This window comes from Mobula hypostoma, chromosome 5 (assembly GCF_963921235.1).
Source record: "Mobula hypostoma chromosome 5, sMobHyp1.1, whole genome shotgun sequence".
Taxonomy (NCBI): domain Eukaryota; kingdom Metazoa; phylum Chordata; class Chondrichthyes; order Myliobatiformes; family Myliobatidae; genus Mobula; species Mobula hypostoma.
The window spans coordinates 72,933,607-72,958,036 of record NC_086101.1 but is presented as its reverse complement, the minus strand read 5'-3'; the positions used below and the strand labels follow the sequence as shown (position 1 = coordinate 72,958,036).

At 40.5% G+C, this 24,430-nt stretch overlaps 1 protein-coding gene across 6 annotated transcripts in view; it reads right to left on the bottom strand.

Moving 5' to 3' along the window:
- ptpn4a (protein tyrosine phosphatase non-receptor type 4a) overlaps positions 1-24,430 on the bottom strand; it is a 231,415-nt gene that overhangs the window by 32,001 nt on the left and 174,984 nt on the right. For all 6 annotated transcript variants that reach the window (XM_063048534.1, XM_063048536.1, XM_063048533.1 and 3 more), the window contains 7 exons: positions 19,041-19,199; positions 17,558-17,714; positions 7,266-7,349; positions 3,198-3,254; positions 2,088-2,244; positions 1,720-1,886; positions 572-662 (listed from right to left, as the gene is read on the bottom strand). In XM_063048534.1, coding sequence (XP_062904604.1) covers positions 572-662; positions 1,720-1,886; positions 2,088-2,244; positions 3,198-3,254; positions 7,266-7,349; positions 17,558-17,714; positions 19,041-19,199 — 872 coding nt within the window. The remainder of the gene's footprint in view (positions 1-571; positions 663-1,719; positions 1,887-2,087; positions 2,245-3,197; positions 3,255-7,265; positions 7,350-17,557; positions 17,715-19,040; positions 19,200-24,430) is intronic.

Below are 24,430 nucleotides of genomic sequence, written 5' to 3'. Positions count from 1 at the left end.
TTTCTATGTTTCTATTTGGGGGGGGGGGGGAAGAGTCTCATTGAAATCTATCAAGCTTTGAAAGACATATATAGAGTGGATGCGGAGAGGATGTTTCCTGTGGTAGGGGAGTCTATAAACAGAGGCCAGAGGGCACAGTTTCACAGCTTCAGAGTAGAAGGGCATCCCTTTAGAACAGAAACGAGAAGGAATTTCTTCAGCCAAAAGGCGACAAATCTGTCAGATGTCTGTGGAGGCAAAGTCATTCGATATATCAATCTATTTAAAACAGTTTGATAGGTTGTTGATTAGTCAGGGTGTCAAAGGTTATGGGGAGAAGGCAGGAGAGTGGGGTTGAGAGAGAAAATAAATCAGCCACTGTCAAATGGTAACAGATGTGAAAGGCTGAATGACCTGATTCTGCTCCTATGTCTTATTACAGATGCCCATTCTCTTCCTTAAAGATGATCAGATTAAAAACAACTGTTCATGATGAAGAATAAAACACTTCTCTGTTGCGAGATCTTGTTCATTCTAAGTTCCTTGCATGGAGCATTACCACATTGCCATAACATTAAAAACTTTTACTTACAAGGTGAGATGTCTCTGTATCTGTTTTTGGAAATATTGTGAGGTAACTTGGCACATGCCATCGTCATACCAGGCTTTTTTCTATACAGTTGCTAAGAAAAAAAAAGTTTTATCTTCAAAGATGATATAGAAATATAACACACTAGACAAAAACAATCAAAATAAACCTATGCAACGCTTACTATTCCAGTCCAGTCATAGTTTTATTGACAATGCATACAAGGAACTATTTGCACTTTAAATCGTCAGAGATTTGCTAAATATTTCAGTGAATTCAACTGGACGTTCAGCATTTGAAGTCATTAGCTCAACTTATCCGATTCCCCAGTACCATTAGCCAGAAATTGCTTTTAAATCCTGACTAGGGTTTGCTTTGCTTCTTGATCCTTTTCCAAACTACACAAGCGTTGCATTTCCTGAGATGATAACTAAGTTGGATATTACTTCCTTTGTTGTCTGGTTAGACAGATAGTAAAGATGCCAGAGCACTTGGAAATTGTTGTACATTATGCAATCAACTTCTTATAGATAAATAGCTTCTTATAGGCGGCATAGTAGTGTAGTAGTTAGCACAACACTTTACAGTACAGGTGACGTGGATTCAATTTCTGCCACTGTCTGTAAGGAGTATGTATGTTCTCCCTGTGACTGTGGGGTTTTCTCCAGATGGCCCGGTTTCCTCCCAGATTCTGAAGATGTGCCAGTTGGTAGGTTAATTGATCGTTGTGAATTGTCCTGTGATTAGGCTAGGATTAAATCGGTTGTCAGGTGGTGTGGATTGAAGGGCCTAGTCTGTGCTGTATCTCAATAAAACAAACAAAAAATCAACATGTAGAGTGTGTACCATTACACCAGATGCAAATATCCTTTACTTCCAAAATCGTTGGACGTTGGTGGTTGGGGGGGTGGGGTGTTGGGTGGAGTTGCTTACCCAATGACTGAAGGATTATGAAAGAGCACTCAATTACTTGGTTAACTAGCACGAACAGTTCAAATGACTTCCTATTACTCTTCAATTAGCAATCACCATACCTTGTAACATTTTTAGAGATTGCTGTGTTATGTGTACATGTGCTAGAGTACTTCTATAAGTTCAAACAGATCTATTTAAATAAATTGAATACACTTTCATATTGAAAAGGTTCTTACATCAAACTGCGCAAGAATCATTCCAGTCTCCAGACTATCCCGTAAATGTATCATCGACTCTCTTAAGGCATCATCATCCTGGTGTGTTACATCCAAAAGTGACTTCTCTGGAATATACTGAAAATCGGGTTCACTTTCTGCCTTCTCTTCCACAACATCATAAACAGCTGAAAAGATAAATTTCTCACCATCACTGAATGTACTTGTGCATATGACAAAAACTCAACTTGACTGGACTAATATACTATTTGGGGAAATAATAGTTCAGAAGGCTCAGTCGTACAAGCTAAATATTCAAATCTGTTGAGCATGAACAAGAGCTTCAATTTGCAACTAACAAAGCTTCAATTTTGAAGATCCAAACTTACCATTTGGCCGAACGAGTAATAAAAGTTCTTCAGAGTGTATCTCACAGCTTGCTTTGATGAAAGCAACAACCTGATCATGAGTGTATTCTGATATATCCCTGCCATTGATCAGTACAACCTGATCACCCTCATTCAGCCGTGGAACACAAGTGTCAGCCTACATATCAAGACAAAACAAGATAATAGAAACATTCATAGCTATTTGAATGGGCTGCACAGTTAGTGCAATGCTTTACACCATCAGTGATCCAGGTTCAATTCCTGCCACTACTTATTAAGAAGTTTGCACGTTCTCCCCACGACTGCATGAGTTTCCTCTAGGTGTTCTGGTTTCCTCCCACACTCCAATTTATGGGTTAGTTATGTTGACGCTGGAAGTGCGGTGACACTTGCAGGCTGCCTCCAGCACCTCCTTGGATCCAGATAAACACGTAACAAATAAAACTAACCTTTTTAATCTTTGTTTAGGGCAGTTAAAATTGCTATATTTGCTAGAATCTGAAAAGTTCTATGCATGTCCAGGAAAATAACTTATTATTTTCTTTATCTTTCAGAGATTAAGTGGAAATTTAATTTAACATTTTCTTAGTTAGTGCTGGACAACAAGTCTCATCTGAATATTGCAGCGTGATAGCGTAAATAAAACAGAGCTTCCTTAAAATGTTACAAAATTTGTTTCTTAACCCGCCAAAAGTCAGATTCTCAAGGATTGAATTTGACATTCCATGAAAAATACTAAATTAATGCTTTAATCTCATTTTTGGCACATGGACACTGTTGGCAATTCTGGCATTTATTGTCAATCTTCAATTATTGCTAAGCAAAAGAGACAGCCATCATATACAACCAGGAATTGTACACAGACTCAAAAGAGGCAAATAGATTTCCATCCTTGAATGACAAAGGTGGTGAGTTTTTATGATAATAGATTCACCGGTATAAATCTTGATAGCTTTTTATTCCAGATTTTCAGTTAAATTGAATAATCCCACTTCGAAGGCAGGAATCAAACATGCTTTGAGATCAGAGGGCCAGGCCTCTGAATGCTGATGTAACTGAGTCACATAACCAAATATTATTTCAGATAAATCTTTATACACAGTTACTTACTGGTGTTCCAGGAGCCACTCTTGATACAATGACTGGCATTTTCTGATCAATGCCTCCCTATTAAAAAAAGGAATACCAAATATGAATGAAAACTGAATTTTCATCATGAGCAGCTTCGCACAGTGAGACAGCACGTAATGCCAACAACCAATTAAAACACAAAGTAAACCAAATCTCTATAAAGCTCTACAAAGATCCCACATTCCAATAAACTATTGACCTATAACTATGCTGGACATTGTTAATTTATGCCGCAAAACAAAAGATATCACAGAGAAAGCCAGTTTTGGATATGTACGAGAGTATAAGACATAGGAGCGGAATTAAGCCATTTGGCACAATGAATCTGCTCTCCCATTCCATCATGGCTGATTTATTATCCCTTCAGTCCCATTCCCCCCATAACCTTTGACACTTACTGAGAACCTATCGACTACCAAATTAAATATGACTTGGCCTCCATAGCCGCCTGTGCAATGAATTGCACGAATTCTCCACCCTCTGCTCTTAAAACTCCCACAATATAGGAAACATCCTTAAGACCTTAACGTATAGGAGTAGAATTAGGCCATTCAGCCCATTGAGTCTGCTCTGTCATTCCATTATGGCTTATCCTGAATGCCACTCAAGCCCACACACCTGCCTTCTCGCCATATCCTTTGATGCCCTGACTGATCAGGAAGTCATCAACTTCTGCCTTAAATATACACACGGACTTGGCCTTCACTGCAGTCTGTGCAGAACATTCAACAGATTCACTACTCTCTGGCTAAAACAAATTCTCCTTACCTCTATTCTAAAGGATCGCCCTTCAATTTTGAGGCTGTGCCCTTTGGTTCTGGATACCCCCCACCATACGAAACATCCTCTCCACATCCACCCTATCTAGTCCTTTTAACATTCGGTAAGTTTCAATGAGATCCCCCCCACATTCTTCTAAATTCCCAGGACCAAAGCTGCCAAACGCTCCTCAAAACTGTTGACAATACTCCAAGTGCGGCCTGACTAGTGTCTTATAAAAGCTCAGCATTATCTCCTTGTTTTTATATTCTATTCACCTTGAAATAAATGTCAACATTGCATTTGCCTTCTTTACCACAGACTCAACCTGCAAATTAACCTTCTGAGAGTCTTGCACGAAGTCTCCCAAGTCCCTCTGCACCTCTGATATTTGAACCTTCTCCCCACTTAGATAATAGTCTTCACTATTGTTCCTTTTACCAAAATGCATTATCATACTTTTCCCAATACTGTATTCCATCTGCTCCTTTTTTGTCCATTCTTCCAATTTATCCAAGTCTTGCTACAATTGCATTGCTTCTTCAGCACTAACTACCCCTCCACCCATCTTCTTATCATCTGCAAACTTTGCCACAAAACTATCAATTCCTTATCCAAATCATTGATAAACAATGCAAAAAGTAGCAGTCCCAATACAGAGACCTGAGGAACACCACTAGTCACTGGCAGCCAACCCCTTTTATTCCCACTCACTGCCTCCTGCCTGTCAGCCATTCTACCATCCATGCCAGTATCTTTCCTGTAACACCATTGGATTTTATCTTGTTTAAGCAGACACATGTGGAATCTTATCAAATCGCCTTCTGAAAATCCAAGTAAATAACATCAACTGCCTCTCCTTCGTCCAATCTGCTTGTTATTTCCTTGCGGAACTCTAACAGATTTGTCAGGCTAGATTTCCCTTTACAGAAACCATGCTGACTTTGACTTACTTTATCATTAGTCTCCAAGAGCCTTGAAACCTCATCTTTAATACTAGACTCCAACACTTTCCCAACTACTGATGTTGGCTAACTGGCCTATAATTTCCTTTCTTTTGGCTTCCTCCCTTCTTAAAGAGTGGAGTGACATTTGCAATCTTCCAAGTGATTCTTGAAAGATCATGGTTGTTACGAATTCGTAACGTACCAGCAGCAAGAGATGACAAATTGAGTCCGGTTTTAATATTAAAACCCCTATATTTATTTACATCTACTCAAAAATATAGAAAATTAAATAAACTACTTTCTTAAACAGAAGTTAACAGTGTTATGTGTCTATAGCTCCCTTACAGTCAAACTTAGAACCCGTTCTTAAACACAGTCTTAAAGCGGCAGTTCAGAGAGTCCCAGTAATTCACAAAATTGCTGAGAGGGGAGACTTGTGGATTCACAGTGCAGCGACGACGTGATCACAATGAATTTCAAAGATTCCACGGCTAGTGAACGAAGAAACGGTTTCTGAAGATCCCAGCCGAGGAATACTGTTCCGAAGTCTAGGAAGAGCAATTTCACAAAGTGACTGTCACGAAATCCTGGATCTTACGAAGGACAGACACGTCTCCACAATGCACAGTGTGCCGCTGATCAACCCAATCCTTTAGGTATGGGTAAGCATTAGACTTTACCCTTACCAATCGTGAGCTATTCCTGGAGAGCTGGAAGCCTGCAATCCTCACTCTCTCTCTCTTTCCTTCAACTCCTCCTCAGCACTATGCCCACATTTCTTTTACACCACCAGCATACGTCATAAGGTAATGCTCACAGAAACAAAACTGTGGACTCCCAGGAAAACGAAACTGTGGACACGTAACATGGCCTTTATCATCCATTATCTCTTCAGCAACCTCTCTCAGGACTCTGAGATCTCGCCCACCTGGTCTAGGTGACTTATCCACCTTAAGACCTTTGAGTTTGTCTAGAACTTTTTCCTTTGTAATTGCAATAGCACTCACTCCTCCCTGACACTCATGGACCTCTGGCACACTGCTAGTGTCTTCCACAGTGAAAACAGATCCAAAGTATCCATTAAGTTCATCTGCCATTTCTTTGTCCTCCATTACTATCTCACCAGCATCATTTTCCAGTGGTCCAATATTAATGTTCACCTCCCTTTTACTCTTTATACAACTGAAAAAGCTTTTGGTATCCTGCTTTATATTATTGGCTTCTCTGCCCTCATATTTCATCTTTTTCCTATTATAGCTTTTTTCAAAGTTGCCTTTTGTTGGATTTTAAAAGCTTCCCAATCATCCAACATCCCATTCACTTTTGCTACCTTATAAGCCCTTACCCTGGCTTTTATGCAGACAGCCATGGTTGCCTACCCCTACCATTTGAGAACTTCTTCCTCTTTGGAATTACCTATCCTGCAACTTGTGAACTTTTCCCAGAAACTTCAGCCAGCTCTGCTCTGCACATCCTCTCCATATCCACTCTGTCTTGGGCCTTACAATACTCTATAGGGCTCAATGAGATCCCACTCACTCTTTAAAACTCCAGAGTGCCAAACGAACCTCATATGTTAAGCCTTTCATTTCTAGGACTATTTTCGTGAACCTCCGCTGGATCCTCTCCAATGCCAGCACACCCTTTGTTAGATAAAGGGCCCAAAACTACTTACAATACTCCAAGTGAGGCCTTATAAAGCCCCAACATTACATTCTTGCTTTTATTATCCTAGTGCCCTCAAAATGAATGCAAATATTGCACTTGCCTTCCTCTCTATCGACTCAACCTGCAAGTTAACCTTTAGGGAATCCTGCATGAGGATTCTCAAGTCCCTTTGCACCTCTGATTTCTGAATTTTCTCTCCATTTAGAAAATAGTCTACGCTATTCAGCCGAAGTCCACATGTCTTCATCCCCTGGACCAACCTACCATATGGGACCATGTCAAATTCCCCACCACCAATTTGCAAATCACTGGCTGGTGATCACCTTGCTTGTCTCTGCTGCGCTCCTTGAATAAAATAGTCAACACTTGCAATCCTTGGTAATCTAGTATCTAACACACAGTGAACAAAGATGCAAAAATGTTCATTGAGGCCCAAGCAATCTGGTTAATGCTTCCCTGCATGCACCTTCCTTTTTAAATAAACTTCCAACAGGATCAAAGATATTTACCAGAGTTTGCTAATCAGTTTAAACTGCCATTCAACCAAATGGCCTTTTCAGTAATATTTTTTCTTGTGCATGCTGAACAGATTTGCAAAAATTCCTGTTTTTTCTACAGGAAAATTATTTAAAAATAAGTGAGGCATATTGCTTGTTAATACAACGTGTCTTACCTTAACATTGAAACCAAATCTCCCGTTCTCATCTGCTTTCATTCTTATTAGAACTAGATTGTCATGAGGAACAATACCGTTCGGCTGTAGAAAAGAAGGCAAAGGCAAAATGTTACAAGATTACGAAATAATGGCAGAACATCCATCTTTAGAGATAAGTTAAGGACAAATTCAGGCCTAAACTCGATTGAGGAGGGTTATTGAAAATCTGGTTGAATAGTGCCATTGCACTCAATGCCAACAAAACCAAAACAACGATTATAAATAACATGGAGAGGTCAATGAGCTAGAACAAATGAGAGAATCCGGGTGGAGAGGGTCAGTAACCTTAAATTCCTTGGTGTTATTATTTCTGAGGATCTGTCCTGGGACCAGTACGTAAACGCCATCACAAAGAATTGGAGGCAGTGCCTTTACTTTCTTCGAAGTTTGCACAGATTTGGCATCTCATCTTTGACAAACTTCTAAAGGTGCAAAGTGGAGGGTATGCTGACAGATTGCATCACAGTCTGGTATGAAAACACCAATGCCCAAGAATGCAATGTCCTACAGAAAGTAGTGGATGCTGTCCAATCCATCATAGGGAAAACCCTTCCCCATCATTTAGCACATTTACAAAGAGCACAGCCACAAGAAAGTAGTATCCATCAAGGACCCCATAACCCAAGCCATGCTGTCTTCTAACTGCTGCCATTGGGAAGGCGGTACAAGAGCCTTAGGTCCCACACCACCAGACTCAGTAACAGCCATTACCCCTCAACCATCAGGCTCCTGAACCAGCGTGGATAACCTCAATCACCTCAACTCTGAACTGATTCCACAACCCATGAACTCACTTTGAAGTACTCTACAACTCATTTTTCTCAGTATTATTTATTTAGTATCTTTTTTTTGTATCTGCAGTTTCGCACAATGGCAAACAAGTCTTCATGTGTAGTTTTTCCATTGATTCTATGCTCTGTGAATGCCTGCAAAAAAGTGTACCTGGGTGTGGTATATGGTGATATATACGTACTTTGATAATAAATTGACTTTGAACTAAAGTACAATTTAAGACTCAGGATCCTTTATCTCCTTCAGTAAAATAGAATGAAGGGAATGCTCTTGTTCAGTTGAGTCACAGAATCAGAGCCATATAGTATAGAGGTAGACCCCTCAGCCAAACTTGCCCATTGCAGACATTTGGCCTATATCCTTCAAAACTTTCTTATCCGTGTACATATACAGACGTGTTTTTAAAAATACAGGCACAAAGATAATTTTTATCATTTTCCTTTTGATTTTGGTTTAGTTTGCTGATTTCTGTGGTAAACTCGACTATAGCCATTTATTCAATTTTTAAACAAAAAGTCAGATAACATCAATAAATAGAACACATATTTATGTGTATACAGTTTTGCAAAGGGCAACTATTTGTAATTTCAGTTAACTATTCTATACCAGGACGCTGACCGATTTGGTGCCTTAAGTGAAAACAAAAGAAATAGCATGATATATTTTAGATCAAATATTATTTAATAGCATTTAGAACATCCGAAAGAGAACAATGGGATTATGGCACATGGCTATTTTCAGTTCTACACAACAGCATTTTGAAGTGTCCTTGATGTACTAGAACATAGCATGCACGTTGGCTAACTGTACCAAAATTTTAAAAGAACCTAGGGTACTTTGCATGCTTGTTATTTTCTTTCCATTTATCATCCCTTTATATCACTGAACACAGCATTTAATCCACAGAAAATGTTTATATTAAAACTAGCAGGTCCGTTTCCACTGGTTTGTGTGGTTAAATCGGATACATTCTTACCAGAATTTTCATTCTGGTATGCACAATGACCTTAACTAAGTCAGTACATGCTATAATCGAGGTTGTTTGAAGATTTATATCATTTCCTACCATCAGAAACTGAATTAATCCTGTGAATTATGACAGTCTTAAATTCACATGCACGATGCCAAATGCAATCTTCCATAAAATATAAAAACAAAATACAAGGTCAATTTTAATATAGATGTGCAATAACAGCACGAAATACTACAGAAACAAGTTTTTAGTTTAATCACTCAAATATAATAAACATCTTTTGTGATCGGGTTTAAATCCATTATTTTAAAATAAGATGAAGTCAAAGCAGGAAAAGGCCTTTTTAGCTGCTTGTTGTTTGTATTGTTAAGTGAAATCATCAATCATATTTTATGTAACACTTCCTTCCTGTACTAATTCCATTTCCTTAATTCTTTTAATATCTAGGAATCCATTGATCTCTCCCTGGCGTATATACTCAGTGACCAACTCTCTATAGGTCTGCTTGGAAAAAGATTGGATTAAACATTGGCTTTATCCAAGTTAGACACTGGCTTCGTGGAAGGAGCCAGAGAGTGGTAGTAGATGGTTGCCACTCTGATTAGAGGCCTGTGACTAGTGGTATGCCACAGGAATCAGTGCTGGGTCCATTATTATTTGACATCTATATCAATGATCTGGGTGATAATGTGGTTAACTGGATCAGCAAATTTGCAGATGACACCAAGACTGGGGGTGCAGTGGATAGTGAGGAAGGCTATCATGGCTTGCAGCTGGATCCGGACCAGCTGGAAAAATGGGCTGAAAAATGGCAGACGGAACTTAATACAGACAAGTCTGAGGTTCTGCACTTCAGTAGGACCAACCAGGGCAGATCTTACACAGTAAGCAGTAGTGCACTGAGGAGTGTGGTAGAACAGAGGAAGCTGGGAGTATAGATCCATAATTCCTTAAAAGTAGCATCACAGGTAGATAGGGTCATAAAGAAAGCTCTTGGCACAATGGCATTCATAAATCAAAGTACTGAGTACAGGAGTTGGATGTTGTTATGTTGAAGTTGTACAAGACATTGGTGAGGCCTAATTTGGAGTATTGTGTGCAATTTTGGTCACCTACCTACAGGAAAGATGTAAATAAGATTGAAGGAGTGCAGAGAAAAAAATAACAAGCATGTTACCAGGACTTGAGGACCAGAGTTACAGGGAAAGGTTGAATGGGTTAGGAGTTTATTCCCTAGAATGGAGAAGATTGGGGGGGAAGATTTGATAGAGGTATACAAAATTATGAAGAGTATAGATGGGGTAAACGCAAGCAGGCTTTTTCCACTGAGGTTCGGCAAGACTACAACTAGAGGTTGCGGGTTAAGAGTGAAAGATGAGAAGGTTAAGGGGAACACAAGGGAGAACCTTTTTCACTCAAGAGGACGGTGAGTGTGGAATGAGTTGCCTGCAGAAATGGTGTATGTAGGCTCGTTTTCAACACTTCATACCAGCCGAAAGAAATGATCCCTGCATCGATCCTGTTCAAACCACATAAAAACTTTGTACCTTTGTATGTTGTCACCGTTTATTTTTATAAACTCTAGTGTATTGACCCTACTTGTTCTCTTCACATAGGGTCTATGTCCCATCTCTAGGAATCAAATGAACGTACATGGTTGCATTCCCTCTATTGCAAGCATTATTTATCTATTTTGATAGCTTGCAGAGTAAACTCTCTGGACCTTCGAGCCACATCGACCAGTAATCCCATTTAATCCGAGTTTAATCATGGGGCAATTTACACTGACCAATTAACCTACCAATTGGTATGACTATGGAGCAACCAGAGGAGACCCACATAGTCATGGGAAAAACGTACAAACTCCTTAAAGGCAGTAACGGAAATTCAACCGGGACGCCAGTACTATAAGGCGTTGTACAGGTTTCCCCCGCCATCCGAAGGTACAGCGGTCCTATGAAACGGTTTGTAAGCCGAAATGTCGTAAAGTGAAGAAGCAATTACCATTTATATGGGAAAATTTTGTGAGCATTCGCAGACCCAAAAATAACCTACCAAATCATGCCAAATAACACATAAAACCTAAAATAACAGTAACATATAGTAAAAGCAGGGATGATATGATAAATACAAAGCCTATATAAAGTAGAAATACTTTTCTACAATCATTACTGCAGTGTTCTCTATAGCGAAAATCTCACGCAAGCGCCATCGGCAGAAAATCTCACGCAAGTGCTGTTGGCAAAAGCACGGCGCAAGTGCTCTCCAGTAACCTTTAAGCTATGAAGCTACCAAATCATACCAAATAACATGTAAAAATACACAGCCAATATAAAGTAGAAATAATGTATGTACAGTGTAGTATCACTTACCGGAATTGGGAAAGCGCGGAGCACACTGATAGTGGTGTGTTAGACTGAGTCATCGCAGGTTGGGGTGGTGCAGTGGCCCCCACCCTCCGGGCCGCCGACCTGATACATTGCCGCGAAGCACACAGGGGTCCAGCGGTCGCTGGGAGGCACACAGCACACCTTTAAGAAAAAAGCCGAAGTAAGCATGCTAATTAATTAGGTGCCACCCGGCACGTAATTGTCGGCCCAGATCAGTGCCGATTTCCGATTGCGTTGTCTCTGATCTGGGCCGACAATTATGCGCCGGGCGGCACCTAATTAATTAGCATGTTTATTTCGGCTTTTTTCTTAAAGATGTGCTGTATGCCTCCCGGCTACCGCTGCATTCTCCGCGAATCGGTATCTGTCTGTGGCCTGGGTGTTGGGGTGGTGGGACACTGGGGTGTCATCTCGTCGACTGTTTCCATTAGAGCAGGCAGCTCATCTTCTCCTATGACTGCCCACCTCAACGTTGAAGGTCGAGGTTCGTCGTCTGCTGTGGCTGATGTGGAAGGCTTGCTTGACTGCCGAGCCTCATGCATTTTTCTATCATACAGTTCTTTGTAAGGACTCAAAGCATCTTGCAAATATCCCCTAAACTTACGTACCCTTTCAACATTAAAGTCATACTTTATCACTGCAACGAAAGTCTCACACAGTTGCTTCACGTTCAGTTCGCTACTGCATTCGGTTTCGATTGTTATCCTTTCTTCTTCCAATTGCATCAGCTCTTCATCTATCAGTCCTTGGTCATGGGATGCCAAAACCTCTTCAACATCATGTTCGCCAGCTTCCACAAGCCAAACTCAGTTTGTCCTTGCTTCGTTCGCCATGATCGAAATGCTTAATTATGTCTAGTTTTCCACTAAGTGTAACACCCTTACGAGCTCTTTTAGGCTTTTCTGATACCATAGAACTCATCTTGCAAATGGCTGCTCACAGGCACGTGTTTAAGCAATACTGGCGAGAATGCCGTTCCGAATCCAGGGGGAGAGCGGCTGCTTGGGGCGCACGCTGCTTTTTTTTTCGTAACAGAGAGGTTTCGTAAAGCAAACGTTCAAAAAGCAGGGGACACCTGTACTAACCACTACGCTACTTTGCGCCCCCCACCCCACCCCCCCACCAGCACGGTAGTATATCTAAGAAAATCTTCCTTAGGTAGCGGACAATACTATCTCAGGTTCTGTCTACCCAGGGTTCTCAAACTTCTGATCTTCCAAGGGCCAATATACCTTTAATCTTCCCAACAACTTGTGTTATGTACCTAACATCATCCATGTTCATGAATCACAATGGACCATTCGCTCAGGAACTAGTTACTACATCCTATTAAACTTATTCCGTCATTCCTTTTCAATCATTCCAGACATGAATCATTCTTTTAAGGGAACAAGAGATGCAATCGCATGACTGACATCACTAATTAGTGGCAAGGACACTAAGGACCGAATTTCTGGGAAATCGTAGATGTGCAAAAGCCACACAGTAATAACAGAGCATGTGAATTATCTGAGAAAATACTAGAAAAGCAAGAAGTGAAACAAAGTATAACCTCATGGCAAAACATTTGTGGCTCACAATGAAGTTGGTTTTACTGGTTTTAGTTCTGCAAAATGAACCAGGCCAAGTGAAGAAACATGTAGGAAAAATAAAGGACAATATAATGTTTAGAAGAGCTATGAGAAATATGTGGACTACTCCAAGATGAAAATAGTCAATTGGAGAAGGGACAATTACAGTGGGATGAGAACAATTTTAACTTGGGTAATCTGGAATTGAAGTTGATAGGAAGAACTATCATTAATGGAAGACTTTTTAAGGTGTTGTTTTGGCTACAAACTACTTACCATCTCATGAGGGTGAAGATAGAGAAATTAAAGCCTAAAAAGAGAAAAATCAAATTGAGGAAACGTGTTGAGAGTGAGAAAGCGAGGACCAGGCCAATTTCAGAAAATTCAAAGGGAAAGTAAAAATATGAGATGGAGGGAGCATGTGAAAATATTGGCAACAAAATTAAAATGAATTCCAAAAGTATTCCGGAGATTTACAAACTATAAAAGGGTATTAACAGAAGGTAGAGCAAATTGGAGAAGATAATCTACAACAACACACACAAAAAATGCTGGTGAACACAGCAGGCCAGGCAGTCCTGACGAAGAGTCTCGGCCCAAAACGTCAACTGTACCTCTTCCTATAGATGCTGCCTGGCCTGCTGTGTTCACCAGCATTTTTTGTGTGTGTTGCTTGAAATTCCAGCATCTGCAGATTTCCTCGTGTCTGCGAAGATAATCTACACATGGAATTTGACAGCATGCCTAGGTACTAGAAGAGTATTGCACATCAGTCTTTACAACAGAAAAATGCTGCTGCTGCCACAGACTCAGCAGAGGCAAGTGTTGTGGCAAAGTGGCAAATGAAATACAGTGTTGGAAAGTGCACGGTCATGTAATTTGGTAGTAGAAATAAATGTGCAGACTATTTTCTAAATGGAGAGAAAATCCAAAAATCTGAGATGCAAAGGAGCTTCGAGGTCCTTGTGCGTAACACCCTGAAGGTTAACTTGTAGGCTGTCGGTGGTGAGGAAGGGAAATGCAAAGTTAGCATTCATTTCAAGAGGTCTAGAATACAAGAGCAGGCATGCGATGCCTCCTGAATATCAGGTGAGACCCGAAGAAGATTGGGAGACCACTTCGCTGAGCATCGCCTGTCTGCCAGAAAAAGCGGAATCTCCCGGTGGCCACCCATTCCAATTTCATTATGTCTATTCACGGCCTTCCCCACTGTTGTGATGAGGCCATACTTAGGCTACATCCACACTAGACCGGATAAATCTGTAACCAATGCCTTTTCTCTTCTTTTTGACCCTCTGCCCACACTGAAACGGCATTTTCCTCCCTTGAAAACGGAGCTTTTCTAAAACACACTCCAGAGTGTTTAAATCTGAAAACGCTGGTTGGCCGTTGTAGTGTGCACGGGGTAACCGGCTAATTTTAAAAACGCTGTCAAGACGTGCCAGAACAAATTGTAGCGGCGGCACGACATTCCACTGTTTTCTTAAACACAACCTCCACCACCACAACAACAGTATCTGACAATAGATGTGTAACATCCTAATGCAACATTGTATGGAAGTACAAGATAACACTGATGCAGACATGTTTTATACATTTAACAAGGTGCTTTATTAATGTATTGCTTGTGCAAACATTCAATAGATGCAATTGTCACTTTTGCCCAGCAACTCGTTTTATTGCACGTTAAATACAGCAAAATAATACACAAAGACATGGCAAAGGTAAAGCCAAACAAATGAGGTAACAGCAAATTTCACTTTTGCCCAGTAATAAGCCTTTAGTTGTAGCTGTCGTCCCTTTCATCGGTGAAGAGACTATGGCTGTAGGAAATGTTTCTGGACAAACGCGCACCAAGTATACCGTTTCCTCTTTGCTTGTTTTCTGTGCATCCTGCGCATGCCCAGTAGGAGGAGATTCGCCCAAATATCCATTTTAATAAAGATGGAGGTATTTTCAGAAACACTTGGTGTGGACGCCTATCGTTTTTACGTGAAACCGACGTTTCCAAAATGATCCGGTCTAGTGTGGACGTAGCCTATGGGAGACCACTTCGCTGAGCATTGCCTGTCTGGCAGAAAAAGCGGAATCTCCCAGTAGCCACCCATTCCAATTCCATTATGTCTATTCACAGCCTTCCCCACTGTTGTGATGAGGCCACACTTAGGTTGGAGGAACAACATTTTATATTCCAACTAGGTAGCCTCCAACCTGATAGCATGAACATCAATTTCTTGAACTTCTGGGAATTTCCCCCTGCCCCCTCACCATTCCCCATCCCCTTTTCCCTTTCTCACCTTATCTCCTTGCCCACCCTTCACCATCTCTGGTGCTCCTCCCCCTTTTTCTTTCTTCCATGGCCTTCTGTTCTCTTCCATCAGACTTCCCCTTCTCCAGCCCTGTATCATTTTCATCAATCAACTTCCCTGCCCTTTACTTCATCCCTCCCCATTCAAGTTTCACCTTTCACATTATGTTTCTCTCCCCTTCCCCCACCTTTTAAATCTACTCCTCAGATTTTTTTCCTTCGGTCCTGCCAAAGGGCCTCGGCCCGAAACGTCGACTGTACTCATTTCCATAGATGCAGCCTGACCTGTTGAGCTCCTGCAGCATTTCGTATGTGTTGCTTGGATCTCCAACATCTGCAGATTTTCTCTTGTATGAAATACTGAGGCATTATAAGGCACTGGTGAGGCCTCACCTTGAGTATTGTAAACAGCTCTGGGCTCCTTATCTATGAAAAGATGTGCTAGTATTGGAGAGGTTTCAGAGGAGGTTCACAAGGATGATACTGGGAATGTAAGGGTTATCATATGAGGAACGTTTCATGGCTCTGGCTTTGTAATTCACAGGGATTTAGAAAGATGAGGGGAGATCTCATTGAAATCTTTCCAATGTTGAAAGGCCTAGACAGGATAGATGTGGAAAGGATGTTTCCCATGGTGGGGAAGTCTAGGACAAGAGGGTACAGCTTCAGGATAGAGGAGCATCCATTTAAAACAGAGATGTGGAGAAATTTCCTCAACCAGCGGGTAGTGAATTTGTGGAATTTCTTACCACAGGCGGCTGTGGAGGCCATGCTGCTGGGTGTATTTAAGGTGGAGATTGATAAGTTCTTGATTAGCCACAGCATCAAAGGTTATGGGGAGAAGGCCAGGGAGTGGGGTGGTTTGAGAAAGAAATCAGCCCTGATTGAATGGTGGAGCAGACTCAATGGGCCAAATTACTTAATTCTGCTCTCATGTCTTATGGTCTTAAAGAATGGGTACTCAGGATGGAATTTAATATTAAGAAATGCAGTGTGCGATTTTGGCAGGACAATTGAGAAGAGGCAATGTAAATTACACTGCACAATTCTACGTGGGCTAAAGTAACACAGTTCTGGGGATACAAGGCTATAGTACATTGAAAGTGGGAGGTAAAGGCCAACGTAATGGCTGTGGAAAGCACACAGATTCACTAAAATATTTCATGGATTAATGGAAAGACTAGAGAAACTGGCATTATTTTCTTAAAAGGCAAAAGGTGGCTGAGGAGAAATGATAGAATCAAATCATGAAACATACACGAGGAATTCTGCAGATGAACCCATTGGTGGAAGGGTCAAGTTTCAGGGACAAAGAATTCAAGTGATGGTCAAAAATGAAATTAACATGAGAAAAGCATTTTAAAAAGTGGAGAAAGCAGTTTCCCTCTTGACTGTGCAGCCAGATAATTTAGCAGAGGCAAAGTCTGGTAGTAGTGGAGTGTCACGGGGGTTAGTGTTGGGACCACAACTAATCACCTTCCTGGGAGTCCTGGATGAAGAAAGTGAGTGCATTATGGCCATGTTTGTTGGCAATACCTCGATAACTGGAGGGACACAAGAAGCAGGGAGTCTGCAGAAGGACCTGGATACAGGAGAATAGGCATGGATACGGGAAATGGAACATCACATAGGGAACTCATAAATCAGAGGTGCAAAGGGACTTGGGAGTCCTAATCCAGGATGAGTCAGTTATAAAGGCAGCAAATGCAATGTTAGCATTCATTTTGAGAGGACGAGAACAAAATAGCAAAAAGGTACTGCTGAGGCTTTAAACGGTGTTGGTCAAACTACATTTGGAATACTGAGAGCAATTTTGGGCCCTATACCCTAAAGAGGGCCAACAGAAGGCTCACAAGAATCATCCTAGAATAAAATATTTAACAAAATGAGTGCTTTACGTCTCTGGACCTGTACTCAATAAGAATTCAGAAGGATGGCGGGGGGGGGGGTGGATTTTATTGTAACTTGCTGGATAGTAAAATGGTTGGATAGAGTGACAGCAAAGCCTTAGAGTCAAGGTGGGTCTGTCATGATGGGCTGAAAGGCCTAATTCTTCTCCTATATCTCATGATCTAATTCAAGAGAGAGCTAAGTAGGGATCTGTAAGGAAATAAGTTGCATGACTATGGGAGAGGGACAAGAGACTGGAATAAGTTGAATTTCTTTAAGATGGGCCATTGAAATTCTGTGAAATGCAATACCCAAACATTACTTACTGTAGATTTTTCTGATGTTATTGGAACATCCAAGAAGTCGTTGCAGTGGGAGCCCAGTTCCTGCTGGGAAGTGTTTGCCTGGTGAGACAGGATTGAATTTTTCTTTTGTTTCGGTGGCAGTGCAGGAGGCTGTCCTTCTCCAACTGTTTCCTGACAACTAGAGAAGAATGTTCCTCTTTCAGTATACTGCAAATTCAAATAGATACTGCCTTGTTGCCAAAACATCAGTAAATGCATATGAACAAAAGTTTAAGCTGCGGTACAAGGAGGGAAAGACAATAAATGGGGGTGGAGGGAGAGAGAGAAGGGGTTTCTTCATTTCTGACTTTAATCTTAAACACAATGAGCAAAGTTCAAGAAATTGCAGAACAAAACTACAATATTGGAAGCTCTCTTTGCATTGGAATTGACACCACAGGTTAACAACTCTTCTGGCCAAAGATGTAGATTTATCTGCTGCATGTTTCTAGCACTTCCCTTTATTGTTCATTTCATCAGTGGTGGAAAACAAGTAAGCAGAAAACTGAAGATTGAAGACTCTTCAACAAATGGCTTAGTTTAGGATTGGTACAGCCCCAAAGGGCACACCAAGTCTTTACTCTATCCTTATTCTTTCAGTTGGCGGATCCTACGGTTGGTAAATCCAAAGAATGTCTCTGGTGCTGTTGTGAATTTCGTAGATGGGCCACATCAATATTTCTTCCATGGAAAAGGTTACCTGTCACATTATTAACAGCTGAAAGTTTTAAGATTAATAACTTTAAAACAGCAGAGTTCTTGGTTTTCAGCAGAATTTTGAAGGGATTGAAAGAATATTACTTTGCTATGATAAAGTGTAGCATATTGTACGTCAGACCATACACAATTTGCCTAATGATATACACCTTACAGTGGCTACGTTACCTAACTAAGCATGTCTTGAAAACTCATGTTAACGAAGTCCAATTTATCATTTTTGCAAGTTGAAGCCAAGACCCAAGTTCAGGGTTCAATTCAATTGACTGGACAGGATCTGCAAATTGCAGTCATTGCTGACTTCCACATACAATAAATCCAATTAGTATGACATTGCATTTCAAGATTAAAAAAAAAGTAGTTATAATTCCACAACAGCACAGCTACCTCCAAAATTAATTCAATGGAATTTAGTTGGAGCTAAACCATGTCAAACAGCCTGTTATATCATACAAACTGCAAATCAATCCTTGAACAGCAAGAAATGTGGCTTCATTCAAAACATCTCACATTTAAGTCTAGTGCAAACTAAAGGGCCTGTACCTGTACTGTACTGTTCTAGGTTCTAACCATGAAATACATCTAATGAAGTAAATTAAAAGGCCAAGATGTGTGAAGAAAGTCTTTTTTTAAATTAACCTGATACATGAGCTCTTGTTGATCCAGTTAAGATGCTAAAATCCTGAAATGCCCAGATACAAAATAAATCTCCTAAAATAGTGTGCCAAATAATGAATAGAAAACTTACGGAGATGATTCCAGAATAATACTGTTTGCTTGTGTGGAGGAAGGAGATTTGTGGTTAGCAAAGACTTCACTTGATGAAACGTGTACTACGTGGTCAACCAAGTGCCCTACAGATGAAGGTCTCAGACGACTTCCGTCCTGAGTGAACGTTGAGCTCCGGCTTTATCCCAAAAATTTATTACAAAGGAGAAAAAAAGTAAATTAGATACACAGTCACCAGATCAGCTGCCGCAATATGTTTACTAATGACAATAATGCAACCACTTATAACATTTAGAGAAAGCTTCATTTCACCACTGTACTCCCCTCCCCAAAAAGACTAACACTACGTACTGAACAACATTATACTTCACCAACTTGAACTCAAATAGTGCCTTTTACATCCCCAGGATGTGGGAAACACTTCAATTTCAATTACTGTTTAAGTATAACATACATACAATTTCTTATATGGCAATGCTTCAGATCAGACACACTAATGCTTAGCAGCTCTGTATGGAAACACAGGGTTGTATACAGTGACAGGAACTGTCACCCAGCACATGAGACACTAAGAAGATCTAGTATCCACAGTAAAGAAGAGTAAGCTGAGATGATATGGCCACATGACAAGATCAAGAGGACAGTCAAAGACCATTCTTCAGGGAATGGTGCAGGGGAAAAGAAAAAGGGGCAGACAAAGGAAGAAACAGACAGACAGCATTGCACAGTAGACCGGAGAGAGCTTTGCCACAACCCGGACACTCACCCACAATCGTGAGAGATGGAGGCAACTGGTACAGTGCCCCTACACCCTAGGTGGGCTGTGGGATCCGCATCCATAATATATACACTTTGAAAATAAATTTACTCTGAACTTTGAGGTACTTACAGTCCTATAAAAAAGTATTCATCCCACCCCCCCCATGGAAGTTTTCATGCTTTAGTTTTACAACATTGAATCACAGTGGATTTAATTTGGACACTGATCAACAGACAAAAAAAAACTGTGAAAATGAAAAGAGATCTCGGCAAAGTGATCTAAATTAATCACAAATATAAAACAAAATAATTGATTGCCCAAGTATTCACCCCCTTCAAGTCAGTATTTAGTAGATGCACCTTTGGCAGCAATTACAGCCTTGAACCTGTGTGGATAGGTCTCTATCAGCTTTGCACATCTGGACACTTGCAATTTTTCCCCATTCTTCTTTACAAAACTGCTCAATCAAGCTCTGTCAGATTGTATGGGGATCGTGAGTGAACAGCCTTTTTCAAATCCAGCCACAAATTCCCAATTGGATTGAAGTCTGGACTCTGACTCAGCCACTCCAGGGCATTAACTTTGTTGTTTTAAAGCCATTCCAGTGTAGCTTTGGCTTTATGCTTGGGGTCACTGTCTTACTGGAAAACAAATCTTCCAAGTCACAGTTCTCTTGTAGACTGCATCAGGCTTTCCTCCAGGATTTTCTAATATTTTGCTGCATTCATTTTACCCTCTACCTTCACAGGCCTTCTAGGGACTGCTGCAGTGAAGCTTCCCCACAGCCACCACCATGTTTCACAGTAGGGATGGTGTGTTTTTGATGATGTGCGGTGTTTGGCTTATGCCAAACATAGCATTTAGTCTGCTGGCCCAAAAGCTCAATTTTGGTTTCATCAGACCATAGAACCTTCTTCCAGCTGACTTCAGAGTCTTTCACATGCCTCCTGGCAAGCTCTTGTTGAGATTGTATTTGAGTTTTTTTTTCCAACAGTGGTCTTCTCTTTGCCATTCTACCATAAAGCTGTGACTAGTGAAGCACCCAGGCAACAGTTGTTGTTTGTGCAGTCTCTCCATCTCAGCCACTGAAGTTTGTAGCTCCTCCAGAGATGTCATAGGTTTCTTGGTGGCCTCCCTCACTAGTCCTCTTCTTGCATGCTACTCAGTTTTTGAGGACGGTCTGTTCTAGACAGATTTACAGCTGTGCCATATTCTTTCCATTTCTTGATAATTGACTAAACTGTACTCCAAGGGATAGTCAATGACTTGGAAATGTTCCTGACTTGTGCTACTCAGTTAACGTTTTTGTCTTCATGTGAAGTTTTTGCCAGGGTACTGATTCACTGATTGTTGGACCTTCCAGATGCCGGTGTATTTTTACTACAATCAATTGAAAGACCTTGCCTGCACATGGTGATCTCCATTTAACTAATTATGTGACTTCTAAAACCAACTGGCTGCACCAGTGATGATCTGGTGTGTCACATTAAAGGGAGTGAATACTCAATTAAGTTAGATCACTTTGTAGAGATGTTTTCACTTTGACATGAGTCTTTTTTTGTTGATCAGTGTCAAAAAAGCCAAATTAAATCCACTGTGGCTCACTGTTGTAAAACAATACAACATGAAAGCTTCCAAGTGGTTGAATACTTCTTATAGGCACTGTAGCTGTCTAGTGCTTACGAACAGCTGAAATAAGTTTTGGGAAGTCAAACCAGGGCAGAATTTCATAGGTTAAGGGTGTAGAACATAGGGATCTGGGAATACAGATCTATAATTCCTTGAAAGTGGGTGAATCTCTTTCCTTAGAGGGTGCTTAGTGTGGAATGAGCTGCCAACAGCAATGATGGATATGGGTTTGAGTTCAATATTTAAAAGAGGGGTTGATAACTACATTAATTGGGAGGCACATGGAGGGCTATAGTTCATGTGCAGGTCAGTGGAGCTAGGTAGAATAATAATTTGGCACAGACTATACGAGCTGAAGGGCCTGTTTCGGTGCTGTCGTGTTCTATGACTCTACCAAATTGCCCAGCTTGCTTCAATGCTATAATTCACATACAGCCCACTGGCAGAGCTAAGTCTTTGAGATTCTCCTGCATTTCACGTGCAAAGAACAGAACTTCCTCTGGGATTCTAGATCCAACCTCCATTGATATCACTGGGAACTTCTAGGCTCAGGATTAAAAAAAAAAGCAAAATAATTCATGAAGTGTTTCTTATGAACTCTATAGCGAGCAATTTTGGGTTCCTTATCTCTGAAAATATGTGCTGACATTGGAAAGCATACAGAGAAGGTTCACAAGAATAATCCCGAGAATGAAAGGGTTAATGTACGAGGAGTGTTTGATAGCTCTGGGCCTGTATTGACTGGAGTTTGGTTGGGGGGGGGGGGAGATCTTGAATATTGAAATGCCTAAAGAAAATGGATGTGGAGAGGATGTTTTCTATAGTGGAGCAGTCTAGGACCAGAGGGTACAGCCTCAGAATAGAAGGCCATTCCTTTACAATAGCGATGAAGAAAAATTTCTTTAGCCAGAGGGTGGTGAATATGTGCAATTCATTGCCATGACCAGCTGTGGAGGCCAAGTCATTGAATATACTTAAAGCAGTGGTTGATAGGTTCTTGCAGAGTCAGAGTGTCAAAGGGTATGGGGAGATGGCAGGAGAATGGGGTTGAGAGGGATAATAAATCAGCCATGATGGAATGGTGGATCAGACTCGATGGGCTGAATGGTGTAATTCTGCTCCTATGTTTTGTGGTCTAATTCTTTAAAAGATATTTTATTCAATTCAATTTTCGCAATTTATTATAAACAAACACATAGAAATTTTTAAATTATCCTCAACCTGGGCAGCTGACAAACTTAGGGAACAAACTTGCCAAATATCAGTGTTTGAGGGCCAGTTCAGAGGCAAGCCCTTGTAGGCTCCGACACTTCCCAGGCCGAGCTGTTAAGATTCTGGATGCAGCAAGTACAGAAGAGGAGAACCTGCAAGTGGGAATTCTGGTTGGATTGACTGTACTGACAAGAGTCAACTCGATGCAGAGTAAGCAAAAAAAAGCTATGTGAAGTAAAAATGAATGTTTTGAACACCCAGCACCTGTGGAATACTGCAGAGAATATTTCCTCTGAAACTCCTTGGTTTGCTTTCATCTCTACAAAGTGGCAACTCATGCATGGAGCTTTCCTATGCCACCTCAGAGGATCCAACTCCTCATTGCATGGAACTTTCCTATGCCATTGCAGAAGATGCAACATTTGTTTTGTTACTTCTTCCCCTCTCACCACACAGAGACTCAAACACAAATCACAAACCAACATATATTAAGTGACCACTTTGCAGAACAACTCTGTTCAGTCCACATGGGTGGCACCAATCTTCCAGCTGCTTATCACTTTTAAGTCTCCATTCTATTCACACAACCCCACACTGTCTGAAAAGCTCAACACATACTTGAAGACAGCATCTATCTTCCATCTAGGTCCTTTGGATTCAACAATGAATTTCCAATTCATGTCAGAACTGCTCAGTTATGACCAAAGGTCAGCTGCCCTCTCATGAAATGTCAACTCAGTTTTGCCTGCCACCGCAGTCAGGGAATTTCTAACATTCTCTTTTGTTTTGGGTTTTCTATCAAATGCATTGTTTTATTTCCCACAGTTGCAGCATGCTTTTTTTTAAAAAAAAACTATTTTTTGTCTCATCCATCTCCTTCTACTTAATCTCCTCCAGACATACAAGTGGCAATAATCAAGCCTTAACAATTCACCCTACAAGTGGCCTTCCCTTTGTTCTCCATCTCATATTTGTTCTGTAACTTTCCACAGTTCTATGTTCACTGTAAGGTACAAATTGATATCTATTTCCATAATCTTGAAGTAATACTTCAATAAAAATGACATCACATATGCATTGTGGTATTGGCTATTGATTTATGTTGTTAGAGAAGCAAAGTGCCTTTGACAGGACCGGAGCAAATGGAAATGTGCAAAATTTTTCATTGGATTCCTGTCCTAATAAATAGATCAGCACTACTACAATGAAGATTCATTTGAATAAAATAAATCATGTTAGACTGCTTCGCTTCCCACTCTATTTTTTCTTGTGTATTTTTTTTAAAAAAACATATGATTGCACTCATTCAGAATGCACCCCATCAAGATTGCAAAACAAAGCCATGCGGAGATTAACTGGATTGATTACGAAGATGTAATCTGATGTCTGTTTTAAGCTTTCAAATATTTGATGTTCCATAAGCACGCACAACCATTTAACAATGCTGCAACTGGTATTTGAGGAAAAATCTGAATGACATTTAACTACCCTGGCCCAGAAATTTGAAAAGATCAACAAAGCAGCATTTTGTATAGTGTTCAACATGCATGTAACACACACTTCCTGTCACTATCCTGATATTGATTCATTAACAATGGAAAACAAAGAACTAGTTCGTGATGACCAATCTGTTACCTACTGCACAAATCTGCAGTTACATTACAACTGTGCTCACACTTTAAAATTGATGCCATGGAAGAGTACATGAGAACAGATCATTTTTAATTTTCACTAAAAAAAAACTGCTTCCTTATCATGGGTACACCATAGCAATCTAAATTTAAATCTTCCTTGAAAATTTAAAAAAG